This window comes from Nerophis ophidion, linkage group LG16 (assembly GCF_033978795.1).
Source record: "Nerophis ophidion isolate RoL-2023_Sa linkage group LG16, RoL_Noph_v1.0, whole genome shotgun sequence".
NCBI lineage: Eukaryota > Metazoa > Chordata > Actinopteri > Syngnathiformes > Syngnathidae > Nerophis > Nerophis ophidion.
Window position 1 is genome coordinate 38,023,975 of NC_084626.1, and position 14,528 is coordinate 38,038,502.

At 43.2% G+C, this 14,528-nt stretch overlaps 1 protein-coding gene across 4 annotated transcripts in view; it reads right to left on the minus strand.

Annotated features, from left to right (window-relative positions):
• Nucleotides 1-14,528, minus strand: part of ttll3 (tubulin tyrosine ligase-like family, member 3) — a 29,342-nt gene that overhangs the window by 12,607 nt on the left and 2,207 nt on the right. For 3 of the 4 annotated variants that reach the window (XM_061875152.1, XM_061875153.1, XM_061875150.1), the window contains exons 2-5: nucleotides 12,258-12,312; nucleotides 5,344-5,453; nucleotides 5,112-5,262; nucleotides 4,954-5,009 (exon numbers count right to left, since the gene is read on the minus strand). In XM_061875152.1, coding sequence (XP_061731136.1) covers nucleotides 4,954-5,009; nucleotides 5,112-5,262; nucleotides 5,344-5,453; nucleotides 12,258-12,267 — 327 coding nt within the window. In that variant the 5' untranslated portion in view covers nucleotides 12,268-12,312. The remainder of the gene's footprint in view (nucleotides 1-4,953; nucleotides 5,010-5,111; nucleotides 5,263-5,343; nucleotides 5,454-12,257; nucleotides 12,313-14,528) is intronic. The other variant, XM_061875151.1, reaches the window with a different exon arrangement.

Here is a 14,528-nt window from a genome sequence, read left to right on the forward strand (position 1 = left end):
TATATTTATAAAGGATTTTTGAAATTGTTGCTACTTTTAGAATGTTAAAAAAAAAAAAAACTCACGTACCCTTTGGCATACCTTCAAGTACCCCCAGGGGTACGCGTACCCCCTTTTGAGAACCACTGTCTTAAGGCATTGGAAGGTGAGGTTCGCACAACGTACTATCGCACAACCACACCAGCTGGCAGCCGTTGCACAGGTTTGTACAAAATTATTTGCTACAATAATATTAATCTGTGTAATCTAATGCACGTGTCTCTGTACTACTGAATGTTGTTTAAGTTATCTGACCTTATTGATTGCCTGTGGGTAAAAAAAAAAAATCTGTGTCCTTATTTCAATGTAAGTGCTTGTGTGAAATGATTTGTGTGAAGCAGGAAACCTTGATTGGCTGTCTTTTTACAGGTGACTTTTTGCTATATTTCTGCCATGAAAGAGTTGTGTGTGCATAACCTTACTCGAAGGTGTGTGTGATACAATATGTGTGTGTGTACTGTGTGCATATTTTTTTTTACCCACAGACAAATCATAATACGGACAGACAACTTAAAACCCGCACACAGCTCTGATTACACACACACACACATACACACACACGTTGAGATACAGCCACACACATTAGTGCACAATTACATTACAATTAAACTGAGATACACGTTTGCAAATAATTTTGCTAAAATAACATTTCCTCAGTTTTCGTGCGTCCCAACATTGCACAAAACAAACTGATCCCTCTTCCCGCCTGTCATTCCGCACAAGCGATTCCCAAACAAGGAATCCCGTGCATTGACGACTCAATCTTTTCTCTTGACTACAACCGCAAAATGAACTGGAAATGAGGCCCAATAAAGTTGTGAGTGCCATCATTTTGATAGAGATGGTGAGAAACACTATTGATCTCTATAATATAACTTCAAAGTACGAGGCTGTTTCGGCGTGGCTCTCCCCTCCCCTCCTCTCTCTACTCATCGCCATATTTGCCAAAGAGTCATTAATATACATGAAAAGTGATATTAAATTCCATTCCTCCTTTATGTGTATTTCGTAACGTTTTCTGCATGCAGTGAAACTACAAAAATTCTCTATTAAATGTCTTAACAAAAGTATACATTTGACCTGTAAAAATGGATGTGGAGTGGCGGAGCCGATGAGCCTACAGCAGGCCAGAGCAAACGGTGGTCCTGCCCATGATGGGGGCCAGGAGGCGAAGCATGCAGCAGAGCGGAGAGGCGGGGCACGGCTGGAGCGACACTACAGCCATCAGAGTCAGGTGCGTACACCACACACCTGTGCTCAATCCCTGCATCTTCTGCTGCAGATTAAAAGGGGAGAGGGAGGAGCAATCGTGGCAGAAGTAGGAGAGGAACCACCCGACAACGAACACCACGAGAGCGACCAGATCGACCCCGCAGCAGGCGCGGACACCGAAAGGTGCGCCGCGACGAGCAGGAAGAGCCAGAGCGCTAGAAAGTGGCGCGACGGACTGGCAAGAAGTTGACATGTTTATTGAAAGAATAAATCAGAGTCAAACCTGCTACAATGCGTCTTGCATCGATTGGTCACAACAACCCACACGATGACGGCTGGAGACCTGTCACAATGGACTACAAACTAAGGTATCGCTGTTTTCCTCTGCAAATACTGCGTTGAGTTTGTCAGGGTGAGTATTTTTACCTTTTTTTTTTTTAGCTTTATTTAGTTAGTGCAGGGGTCGGCAACCCAAAACGTTGAAAGAACATTGGACCAAAAATATAAAAAAACAAATCTGTTTGGAGCTACAATAAATGAAAAGCCATAAATAAGTTTTATAATGAAGGCAACACATGGTGTAAGTGTCTATATTAGCTCTAATAGCCTATCAAAATGACTGTTTCGCAGGCTGAAGCAAATCTTTGTTGACAGAAATGTTGAAATGTAATATTTATTCTAGACATTTTATAACATTGGAAAACATTTGTAAAACATTTCAGAAGGTGAGATTACTCCTGTAAATGGCCAAGGGTATAGATGTCTGTGCCCAAGTTAAAGGAAACGGCAGACTGTCTTCTTTTAATAGATTTATTAAAATCTTTGGCAAACTAGGTAATGTTTGCTGTAGTCTGTAATAGGGATGATGTTTGATAGGAAATTATCGAGTTCAAGCCTATTATGGAATCCTCTTATCAAAACCGATTCCTTATCGAGTCCAGATAGGTTGTTATGCATGGAAAAAAAAACAATATTTGGTTTAACAAAAGCTCACTTTTAATATATAAGAAAAAAATCTAATCTAATAAATATTGACTGTTACCCCCTTAAAAAAATAAAATAAAATAAATAAATATTGACTGTTGTTACCCAAAGTATATAATAAATAAATATTGACTGTTGTTACCCAAAGTATATAATAAATAAATATTAACTGTTGTTACCCAAAGTATATTAAGTGGGATTTTTCAGAACAAATATATACAGTAACACAAAAACAAAAAGTCTCTGTGATCACTATAGGTGTATAAATAATAATATTGTGTTAAATAAAATCAGTCCCTTGGGCACAAGTGCACTTCTGCTACTATTTGACATGACTGTTTGTTATGATGCTTTGATATTTTTGCACTTTATTTCTTTATTGAAAGAAAATTCTATGAAGAGAAAAGTTGTTTGCAAATGTGGTTCCAATGCAAAAATATGAAAAGTCAAAGCTAAAAAAAGAAATACACTTTATTGAGTTAACATTATTTCTTTATGAGCTAGGGAATATAACAACTACACTACCCAGCATGCAACGGGAGTGACGAGCATGCGCGGTAGCCCCGAAAAGTGTTGTTGCATGTCGTCACCCGGCAGTAAACGTCAAGAACCCAGCCAACACGCCTTGTCTGAATTATTTATAATTAGAATGACAACACATATACAGTGTGATTTTGATTTGTTTACAAGGAAAGAAAAACAAAAGTTAAAAAAGGGGGATATGTTGTATACATATGTACAGTATGTGCTGCGGTTGCTTTAAGAACATTGCGACAGCTGCCGTAAAGGAGGTGCGTTGCTAGCTTGGTTGCTATGTTTCCGGTTGGTCGTAAAAGTGTCGGTCATGTGTTTGTACCCTGCTCAAATCTCTCAGTAAAGTTATTCATTGGATTAAGTCTTTTGTTTTGAACTTTATTACACCTTGGAGCGCTTTTTCCCGTCCGTTGTTTTCCTGCTTTCGCTATCTGCGCCTAATGACTGAGCTACGTGACGTCGTTTCTTGTGATGTCTCACGGAGCATTTCTGGTCGGGACGGATTCGAATAAAGAACAAACTCTTTTTCTTAACTATAGTGGTCTTGATAACGGGTACCGGTTATCAAAAAGGGGTTCGAGTCCGAGGACTCGGTTCTTTTCTTATCGAACAACCGGGAAAACCGTTTTCGAGTATCATCCCTAGTCTGTAACAACATGGCACACAAACAACTATCTGAAATGCAGCCAATATTACATACAGATAATGTGTCATGAGACATGCAAATATAGATTATATACAAAGAAGATAAAAGTAAAGGATATTAAATGAGCTCAAATACACCTACAAATGAGGCATAATGATGCGATATGTACATACAGCGAGCCTAAATAGCATGTTAGCATGGATTAACTTTTAGTCATGCACTGACCAAATATGCCTGATAAGTACTCCAACAATCTATTCCGGAAATTGCAAAAATCCGCTGCCTGACCAGGGCTCAGAAAATCTGTAGAGACTCCTCCCACCCCCACCAAGGACTGTTTTCACTGCTGGACTCTAGAAAGAGATTCCGCAGCCTCCGTAGCAGAACCTCTGGGTTCTGTAAAAGCTTTTTCCCTCAGGCCATAAGACTCTTAAACGCATCAAAATCCCCCCAAATTGAATTAACTCACTGAAAGACAATAAAACATACATCCATAAACGTGGATGCATACGCAAAATTGCAATATATTTATCTGTACAGTAATCTACTTATTTATACATGCATCTTATTGCTTTTATCCTGCACTATGACGAGCTAATGCAACAAAATGTTGTTCTAGTCTGTACTGTAAAGTTCAAATTTGGATGACAATAAAAGAAAGTCTAAGTCTAACAAGTCAACAACATCAACAAATCGCACTTTTTTGCATTCACACAGCATGAAACTTTTGGTGGACAAAATGAGACAAAGAAGGAGTGAAAGATTTTACCGGTGAACAAACTGTTGCCTCACAGTCCACACTATGGTGATTTCAAGAACCGCCGAAATTAGTATGACAAAACGGCGTTCACCAAATACTCTCCATCAGTGAAGCATACACACAAACATATTCAACAGTGGGCTTTCTAACAATTGGGAAGGTTTGTGTCATGTTTGTCCTCAAACAAAAAACATCCTTCTTTCATCCTCATCTTTTTTCTACCGCTTGTCCCTTTCAGGGTTGCGGGGGGGGGGGCTGGAGCCTATCTCAGCTCCATTCGGGCGGAAGGCAGTGTACACCCTGGACAAGTCGCCACCTCTTCACAGGCCCAACACAGATAGACAGACAACATTCACACTAACATTCACACACTAGGGCCAATTTTAATGTTGCCAATCAACCTAGGTGCATGTTTTTGGAAGTGGGAGGAACCCGGAGTACCCAGAGAGAACCCAGGCAGTAACGGGGAGAACATGCAAACTCCACACAGAGAGATCCCGAGCCCGGGATTGAACTCAGGACTACTCAGGACTTTCGTATTGTGAGGCACATGCACAAACCCCTCTACCACCGTGCTGCCCAAAAACAAAAAACATACTAAAAAAAAAACAACTATTTTTTTCCATTTTTAATTATTTTTAGAAAATGCTCCAGGGAGCCACGGGTTTCTGACCCCGAGTTAATGGTTACGTCTCTTTGTTTTACATGTTTTCCTATTGACTAATCTCTGTTGAGTTTAGGAGGGCCAGCATGCTAGCAAATATGAATATGATCTTACCAAAAGGCCGTACATGTCATCAGGGTTGTCCTCATCCCCACCTTCATCTCCTCTATCTAAAAAGAGATTCCATGCATAATTCATAAGTAGTACTGTAAAGTAACGGGTGGATGAAGTACGGCACTTTTTCATCACATCCTGTAATAGCTCGTGCTGACCTTTTATCACTGCAACATTATCTGCTCCAGCACTTCCATCATCTCCTTCCTTCTCCTTATCGTTGGGCAGATAACGCTCCACCCACCCTCTGGCCCGTAAGGCGTTACGGACCGCTGGATAGCGCCCCAGCACCGTGAAGATTTTCTGCATCTGATACCCAGAGGAGTAAAGAAGAAGGCATGGGGGTTAGTGATGAATATTCCTGCGGGTGTTATTTGCATTTGTAATCACCTTGACTGCTTTCTCCACCAAGGCTTTGGCTTTTTTTGCCCTTTCAGACCTGGAAGCTGGACGAGTAGGAGTAATATTGCCACGCACCTTCCCCTCTACAGGAACCACAGCTGGGAGAAATATCACTCAAGTATTTTAATTTACACTCGTACTGTAGCTCGGGTTTTGGTGCGCCACAATTTTTGTTGGATACTGTTTTGGTATGCCGTCTTTGGGTCAAGCGTTGAACGTATACATTCCGCAAATCCCACCTGTTTACTCAGTCTTGACTGCAAAATGAGTCATCATGGGGGACTTGCAAGCGTCAGCACTTTGATAAAGAAGGTGAGAAACGCTATTCAATTCAAAAAACATCTATGAAGTGGCATCCATTTGGCTACTCTCGTCTTAACCCTCTACGCTCATCACTGTGTTCACCAACAAGTCTTCAATAAAGTGATTTTTAAAGGGGAACATTATCACCAGACCTATGTAAGCGTCAATATATACCTTGATGTTGCAGAAAAAAGCCCATGTTTATTTCAACCGATTTCCGAACTCTAAAAGGGTGAATTTGGCGATTTAAACGCCTTTCAATTGTTCGCTGTCGGAGCGATGACCTTTCACGTGTGACGTTACAATGGGAAGCAAGCCACCATTTTCTCAAACACATTACACACACAAGTCAAATCAGCTCTGTTATTTTCCGTTTTTTCGACTGTTTTCCGTACCTTGGAGACATCATGCCTCGTCGGTGTTTTGTCGGAGGGTGTAACAGCACGATTAGGGACGGATTCAAGTTGACTTACGTGGAATGTGCATCAATTAGCATGGCATGCTAATCAATGCTAACATGGCAGGAATGGCAAGAATGTGTGGATATCCTGCGACACTCAAAGCAGATGCATTTCCAACGATAAAGTCAACGAAATCACAAAGGTGAGTTTTGTTGATGTTATTGACTTATGTGCTAATCAGACATATTTGGTCACGGCATGACTGCCAGCTAATCGATGCTAACATGCTATTTAGGCTAGCTGTATGTACATTTGTAGCTATATTTGCATCCAGCCTTTCCCTCCACCCACATTTAATGCCAAACAAACACTTACCAATCAGCGGATTTAAGTTGCTCCAGTGGTCAAAAGATGCAATCGTTGGTTAAAAGGCGATCGCCGAATAGCTTCAATAGCTATTCGCTCAATAGCTTCAGTTTCTTCTTCAATTTATTTTTCGCTATCCGCCTCCATACTCCCAACCATCCGTTTCAATACATGCGTAATCTGTTGAATCGCTTAAGCCGCTGAAATCCAAGTCTGAATCCGAGCTAATTTCGCTATATCTTGCGGTTCTATCCGCCATGTTGTTTGTATTGACGTCACTATGTGACGTCACAGGAAAATGGACGGGTGGATTTACAGATAGCGAAAATCAGGCACTTTAAAGCCTTTTTTCGGGATATTCCATGATGGGGAAAATTTTGAAAAAACTTCGAAAAATGAAATAAGCCACTGGGAACTGATTTTTCTATTGGTTTTAACCCTTCTGAAATTGTGATAATGTTCCCCTTTTATGTTTTTTTTTTTTAAATTTCGTTCATTATTTATTAGAGCTGTCTGATAATGGCTTTTTTGCCGATATTCCGATATTGTCCAACTCTTAATTACCGATTCCGATATCAACCGATACCGATATATACAGTCGTGGAATTAACACATTATTATGCCTAATTTTGTCGTGATACCCCGCTGGATGCATTAAACAATGTAACAATGTTTTCCAAAATAAATCAACTCAAGTTATGGAAAAAATTGCCAACATGGTACTGCCATATTTATTATTGAAGTCACAAATGGCATTATTTTTTTAACATGCCTTAAAACAGCAGCTTGGAATTTGGGACATGCTCTCCCTGAGAGCATGAGGAGGTTGAGGTGAGCGGGGTTTAGGTGGGCGGGGTTGAGGGTGTATATTGTAGCGTCCTGGAAGAGTTAGTGCTGCAAGAAATTCTGGGTATTTGTTCGGTTGTGTTTATGTGTTACGGGGCGGCCGTTCTCCCGAAATGTGTGTGTCATTCTTGTTTGGTGTGGGTTCACAGTGTGGCGCATATTTTTAACAGTGTTAAAGTTGTTTATACGGCCACCCTCACAGTGACCTGTATGGCTGTTGACTAAGTATGCCTTGTGTGTGTGAAAAGCCGTAGGTATTGTGCGATTGGGCCGGCACGCAAAGGCAGTGCCTTCAAGGTTTATTGGCGCTCTGTACTTCTCCCTTCGTCCGTGTATGTGACAGTTTGACCCCACACTGTCACTGTTTGACCTTTGGCTTCCTCTCAAACCATGCACATTTTTTTTAGTCAGTGGAAAGCATGCTCAACAAACAAATTGTAACCTGTCACTCACCATGGCTCTGAATGCGTGGCTAAAAGAGTCAGGGTGGGGCTGAGGGCTTTATGTAGGTGAGCACACCAGCTTTGACTAATTAGGCCTAATTTGGGCCAAACCATGATTTTCAGGAGCTCGGTGTTGCTGAGGCACACTGGACATTTGAAAGTTGTGTTGTCTAAGCCTGAATACACTGTGTACAAACATGACTGCTTTACAAATACAAAAGTACAATGTGAATACTTTTAGACGTGATGGGTATTTATGGTGTAAATTACAAAATAACTGTTTTCTTAATTCCCCCTGTCAAATTGGTACCAGCTTGTGGGCAGGGCTATGAACTATTTAAGTGGGAAAATGCCATTTTGCTGCAGTCTGCTGTCTGTCACTGCAAGAGGAGGTTCTCTGTCCTGAGCAAGAGTTTCGCTCTACATGCATCAAACATCTACTGAGATTGTGAATTATTTGTCTTCCTGTTGTTGTTCACCTCTTGACACTTTTTGGGATTTCAATAAATGTTTGTAAACTGTTACCAACTGTGTGCCTTGCCATCCTTGATTTGAAGTCTGGCTTGCAAAGGTTACATTACCTTCACCCGAGGCGGGGTGTGACATATGGTGGCAGTGGTGGGATGGCAAGCCGCAGAGTTTACAACAAACGTGGTAGAGGGCAGGCCAGAACTGGTTTGAGATCCCAAGTGTCAGAGGTGGCAATGACAGACGAGACTGATGAGATGGCTGGTCGAGGGGCCACGGCGATGAGGCTGGACCGGACCACTATGGCGGAGGAGCGTGACATTGGATGGAAGAAGACGTCAAAGGTTTTGAGAACTCTGGGGCTAGGCATAAGCCGCATAGGAAGAGGTCTGGGAAGGCTAGGTGGTCTGCTGAGCCACCGAGGACTGAAAGAGTGCTAGGTGATCTTACCCTGTTTAACATGTTCCAAGACTTTTTAATTGGACAGCCACGTAGGGAAGCTGTTTTAGTCCGTGAACTCCAGGAGTTAAAAACTGTCTGTACAAGGCCTGGCCTAGATCACTAACCAAAATGCTAACCATCCTAATAGCCATTGTGAGCAGTCGCCCAAACCCAAACCCAGAACTCACCCATATCCAACTCCTTGCCCTCAAGCGTCGCCGTCCAGAGATGCCTTGCCACCTGCCTTGCCATCATGTCCGACAAGGCCCGAAGATGCTCCCTTTCCAGCAGTGTGAGGACATCGAGAACTTTCTTGTCTGCTTCGAGCGCATCGTTCGCACCTGGGGCTGGCCTCAGTCTGACTGGACAGGCGACTTGTTCCACTTTTGACCGGCAAAGCCCTGGATGCCTATTCTGCGATGGAAGAAGATGCTTCCGACGTCTACACTGACCGTAAAGAAGCCCTCCTTGCTAAGTTTGATATCTCTCCTGAGACTTATAGGCTCCAGTTCCGGTTAACCTACATTCTCCCTGGTGAATCTTCCAAGGAGACTTACAACAGTACATTCCCCCTGGTGAATCTTCCAAGGAGACTTACAACAGACTTAAGGGTCTCTATAGAAGATGGATCAAGCCAGAGCAGCGTTCTGAAGAAGACATCGGGGAGCTTTTCATTCTAGAGCAAATGCTTCACATGCTGCCCAACAAAATGAAGACTTGGGTCAAGGAACACGAGCCAGAAGACAGACTTACTGCTGCTAAACTTGCAGGCCAGTACTTGAATGCTCGTAAAGGACTCTGAATGCCAAGGCAGCAGAACAACCTGGAGCAGCCCGAGGTGCAGCCGACCTGTCGCACCAAAGAGGAGCGCAGAAAGCAGGTGGTTACAGCACCTCAGGGGACAAAAGACTGTTCCCAAGACAGAGTCCAGTGAAGGAGCTCATCTGCTGCCACTGCCAACAGCCAGGGCATCAAGCCCCAGTCTGCCCCTTGAAAGGTCCCAAGCTGTCCAGGTTCAGTCATGGCACCTGCTCTTGCACCCAATCCTGAACCTGAGGCCAAACCTAACACTAAGCCTATCATGATGCCAGCTTGTGTTAATGGCCGTCCAGTAAAAGCACTGCTAGACACAGGTAGCTCCATGACACTGCTGAACCATTCTTTTGTGCCACTTGGTAATCTTGACTATCAGCATGCCACAGCCATTCAATGTGTCAATGGTGATCTATGAAGATATCCCGTGGCTGATGTGACCATCGTCATCGATGACCAGGCTGTCTTGCTCCATGTGGGGGTTCTTGAACACATGCCCCATGACCTAATCTTGGGCAGAGACTTGCTTATTCTGCATGATCTTGTTCATCAGTCACACAAGCAGAAAGCAAAGACAAGTTCTATTCCAGCCATTCAAGAGGCTTACACTATACTTACCCGTGCTCAGACAGCCAAGGTAGGGCTGGAGCCTCTTCCTGACTTGGGCCCTTCTCTATGCCAGGGTGGTCAGAAGGGCACCCCGAAAAGTAAGAGCCAGCGCCGCCTGGAGAAGATCCAAGGTACTCCACTGTTTGGTGATGTGTCAAGCTTGAAACCTGATGAAGAGTGGCAGGTACCTGAAGACATCCGAGAGCTACAGAGATCTGATGTCTCACAAGCTCCCCTGCTGGCTAAGGTGAAACATGCTAACATCCCCTTGCAGCCAAACCAGGGTTAAAAGTATGTCCTGGAGGATGGAGTCCTGTACATAGCAGATCAGCAAGAGAATCGTTTGGTGGTCCCTACCTGCTATAGGCCCCTTGTACTGCATCTTGCTCATTCCATATCTTGGGCTGGTCATCTTGGGCAAGACAAGACTCTTGCTCGAGTCAAAGCTCGCTTATTTTGTCCAATGATGGTCAAAGTTGTTATTGAGTACTGCCAAACCTGTCTGCAGTGCCAGAAGACCTCTCCGAGACAACCTGAGAGAACCCCACTACTCCCTCTTCCTCTCATTGATGTTCCTTTCCGGAGGATTGCAATGGATATCGTTGGACCCCTGGATAAAAGCAGTGGAGGTCATGAATACATCCTTGTCCTCTGTGACTAAGCCACCAGATTTCCTGAGGCCTTCCCACTAAGGAGTATCAAGACACCCAAAGTCATCTCTGCACTTGTACAGCTCTTCTCACGAGTAGGAATTCCAGATGAAATAATCACGGATCAAGGAACAAACTTCACCTCAAAGCTCATGAATCAGCTTCACAAACAACTTGGAATCACTGGCATTCACACCCCCCCCCTATCATCCACAAACCGACGGGTTGGTGGAACGCTTCAACCAAACCCTGAAGTCCATGCTGAGGAAGTTTGTAGACGACACCGGCCGAGACTGGGAGAAATAGCTTCCCTTCTTGCTCTTTGCCTATCGAGAGGTACCCCAAGCCTCTACCGGGTTTTCGCCTTTTGAGCTTCTCTATGGGTTCCCTGTTCAAGGTCCCTTGGACCTCTTGAAGAAATCCTGGGAATCCAAACCACCTGCAGCACAAGGAGTTCTTTCTTATGTGCTGCAGATGCAAGACCGGCTGGAGCAATAAAGAGCTAAGGCAAAGAAAAATCTTGGAAAGGCCCAGATGAAACAGAAGACGTGGTATGACCAGAAAGCACGACACAAGGTGCTACAGCCAGGTCATAAGGTCATGCTCTTGCTTCCAACCTCTGGACACGCCCATAGTCGTTCCTCTCCCACACAATTCACTCAAAGCACCTGCCGCTGATGAGACCTCCACATCCTTCATTAGCCAGCGGATGCTGCGTTCCAGTGGCAGAATGTAGCTACTTGTCTCGTACAGTAAGCCCTACACGTCTCTAGCTCTCCTCGCAGACGTGCTTCCTTGCTCTGTGTTTCCTCTTTGTGTCCTGTGTCATCACCCTACAGCTGCTCTTCGTTCCCTAGATTCGAGCTGTTTGTCTCGTCTCCCCGTATTCCCTCCTGTCTTCTTGCAGCCTTCCTGGATCTCAACCTCTCGCCTGTACACGGACTCCTGCCCTTGACATTTTGCTTGCCCACATGCCTCCGAACCTGCCTTGCTCCTTCTGGACTTCCGCACCTTCCTCAACACGCACCTTCAACACCTCCCGGTAAAACTCAACATATAATTGCTTAACATTGTCACACCTCACGTATTTGGATTACTTGCACACGTCATTCTACTTTTTTAATAATATCCTTCTCCACCGCATATAACATGTATTCCTCCTTCTGAGCATTATTCTCCTCACCTGTCTCTGATTGTTAATCAGGAGGGTTTATCAACCAGTGCCGCCTGCCTCTCTCTGTCATGTTAATGTCTCAAGTTGCCGTATTGATTTCTTCAGCCTGGTACCTATTTAAAAGACCTTCCAACCAGTACATCCTCGGCTGTCTCTGCATCCTGCGGTCACGCCTTCAACAATGCGGCAATGTGACATTTATGATCATATTTATTGGTGTCCGGAACAGAATAATCGGATTTATATGACTTCTTATTGTGAAAATTGCTTCAGTGTTCGTACAATTTGGTTTTCGTCTGACTTTTTGGAACTGACTACCAACAAAAACCAAGGTATGCAGTATGACGGAATATACGCCATGAATGTGTGCAGGTGTGTTCACTCTTACCTGCTGCCATTATTGCAAAGAAGGTCTATCCTCAAAACTTCCTTTGTTTTGTTTTCTGGGAACAAATGTAAACAAATGTACTTTTAAAAAAATGCACAAATTAATTGAAAGGCTCTCTCACAGGGAACAAAGGCGGACAGTTTGTTTGGACTGAAATAGGGGTATAGTTAGTTGTTCTATGTATCCCTGTACAATTTAAGCAATTTTCTAGAGTGTGTCTAACGTGCATTTCAGCTCTGCACACACCCGGGCTCGGACCATCAACTACACAACCCCTTTGTCCACGAGCTGGATGTGCTGGTCAGTTTTTGATTGATTGATTGAAACTTTTATTTGTAGATTGCAGTTTAGTACATATTCCGTACAATTGTATATGCTAAAAGTCAATTGTATGCTAAAAGTAAATGATTGTTGAACCAGCTTTGTTGCCAGATGTACAATATTTGTGTGGTAACTGCCCCCTTATGTACAATTAACAATTGTAAAACTCAATAATGTATACAATAATTTGACCCACAATTGTGCCTAATGCCATTTTCTTACATGAAGCAGCTGTTCTGTCACAGGCAGAAGTTATTAAAAATCACTTAAAGTACATATCCGGATTGTAGTCAGCTGGAGGCGTGTCTTAATGAAATTAAACAATGGATGTCCGCTAACTTTTGCAACTCAACGCCAAAAAAACGGAAATGCTGATTATCGGTCCTGCTAGACACCGACCTCTATTTAATGATACAACTCTAACATTTGACAACCAAACAATTAAACAAGGCGACACGGTAAAGAATCTGGGTGTTATCTTTGACCCAACTCTCTCCTTTGAGTCACACATTAAAAGCGTTACTAAAAGGGCCTTCTTTCATCTACGTAATATCGCTAAAATTCGCTCCATTCTGTCCACTAAAGACGCTGAGATCATTATCCATGCGTTTGTTACGTCTCGTCTCGATTACTGTAACGTATTATTTTCGGGTCTCCCCATGTCTAGCATTACAAGATTACAGTTGGTACAAAATGCGGCTGCTAGACTTTTGACAAGAACAAGAAAGTTTGATCACATTACGCCTGTACTGGCTCACCTGCACTGGCTTCCGCACTTGAGATGTGACTTTAAGGTTTTACTACTTACATATAAAATACTACACGGTCTAGCTCCATCCTATCTTGCCGATTGTATTGTACCCTATGTCCCGGCAAGAAATCTGCGTTCAAAGGACTCCGGCTTATTAGTGATTCCCAAAGCCCAAACAAGTCTGTGGGCTATAGAGCGTTTTCATTTCGGGCTCCAGTACTCTGGAATGCCCTCCCGGTAAAAGTTCGAGATGCCACCTCAGTAGAAGCATTTAAGTCTCACCTTAAAACTCATTTGCATACTCTAGCCTTTAAATAGACTCCCTTTTTAAACCAGTTGATCTGCCGTTTCTTTTCTTTTTCTCCTATGTCCCACTCTCCCTTGTGGAGGGGGTCCGGTCCGATCCGGTGGCCATGTACTGCTCGCCTGTGTATCGGCTGAGGACATCTCTGCGCTGCTGATCCGTCTCCGCTTGGGATGGTTTCCTGCTGGCTCCGCTGTGAACGGGACTCTCGCTGCTGTGTTGGATCCGCTTTGGACTGGACTCTTGCGACTGTGTTGGATCCATTATGGATTGAACTTTCACAGTATCATGTTAAACCCGCTAGACATCCATTGCTTCCCTCCTCTCCAAGGTTCTCATAGTCATTATTGTCACCGATGTCCCACTGGGTGTGAGTTTTCCTTGCCCTTATGTGGGCCTACCGAGGATGTCGTAGTGGTTTGTGCAGCCCTTTGAGACACTAGTGATTTAGGGCTATATAAGTAAACATTGATTGATTGATTGATATGACAAGTTTTACTAAATTGTGTGATTTATATAAATTGTTTTTTTTTTCTAAATGTACTTTTCACGAGTTTGATTGGCCACAGTAGTCGTGTCGTACAATTAGATGTACTGTGCATTGGGAAAGTATTAGCGCTTCCATTTTCCACATTTTTGTTATGTTACTACATTGATCCAGAATGGAACACATCAATTTTTATCCTCAAAATTCTACACAAAATACCCCAAAAAGTTTTTATTTTCTATTTAGCAAATTGTTTAAAAAAAAAAAATGTACATAAGTATTCGCTGCCTTTGATCAATACTTTGCTGATGAATTTTTGGCAGCAATTAGTCTCAGGTCTCAAGTCTCAAGAATTTCAATGCCAAAAGCTTTGCACACCTATCTTTGGGGAATTTTACTCATTCCTCT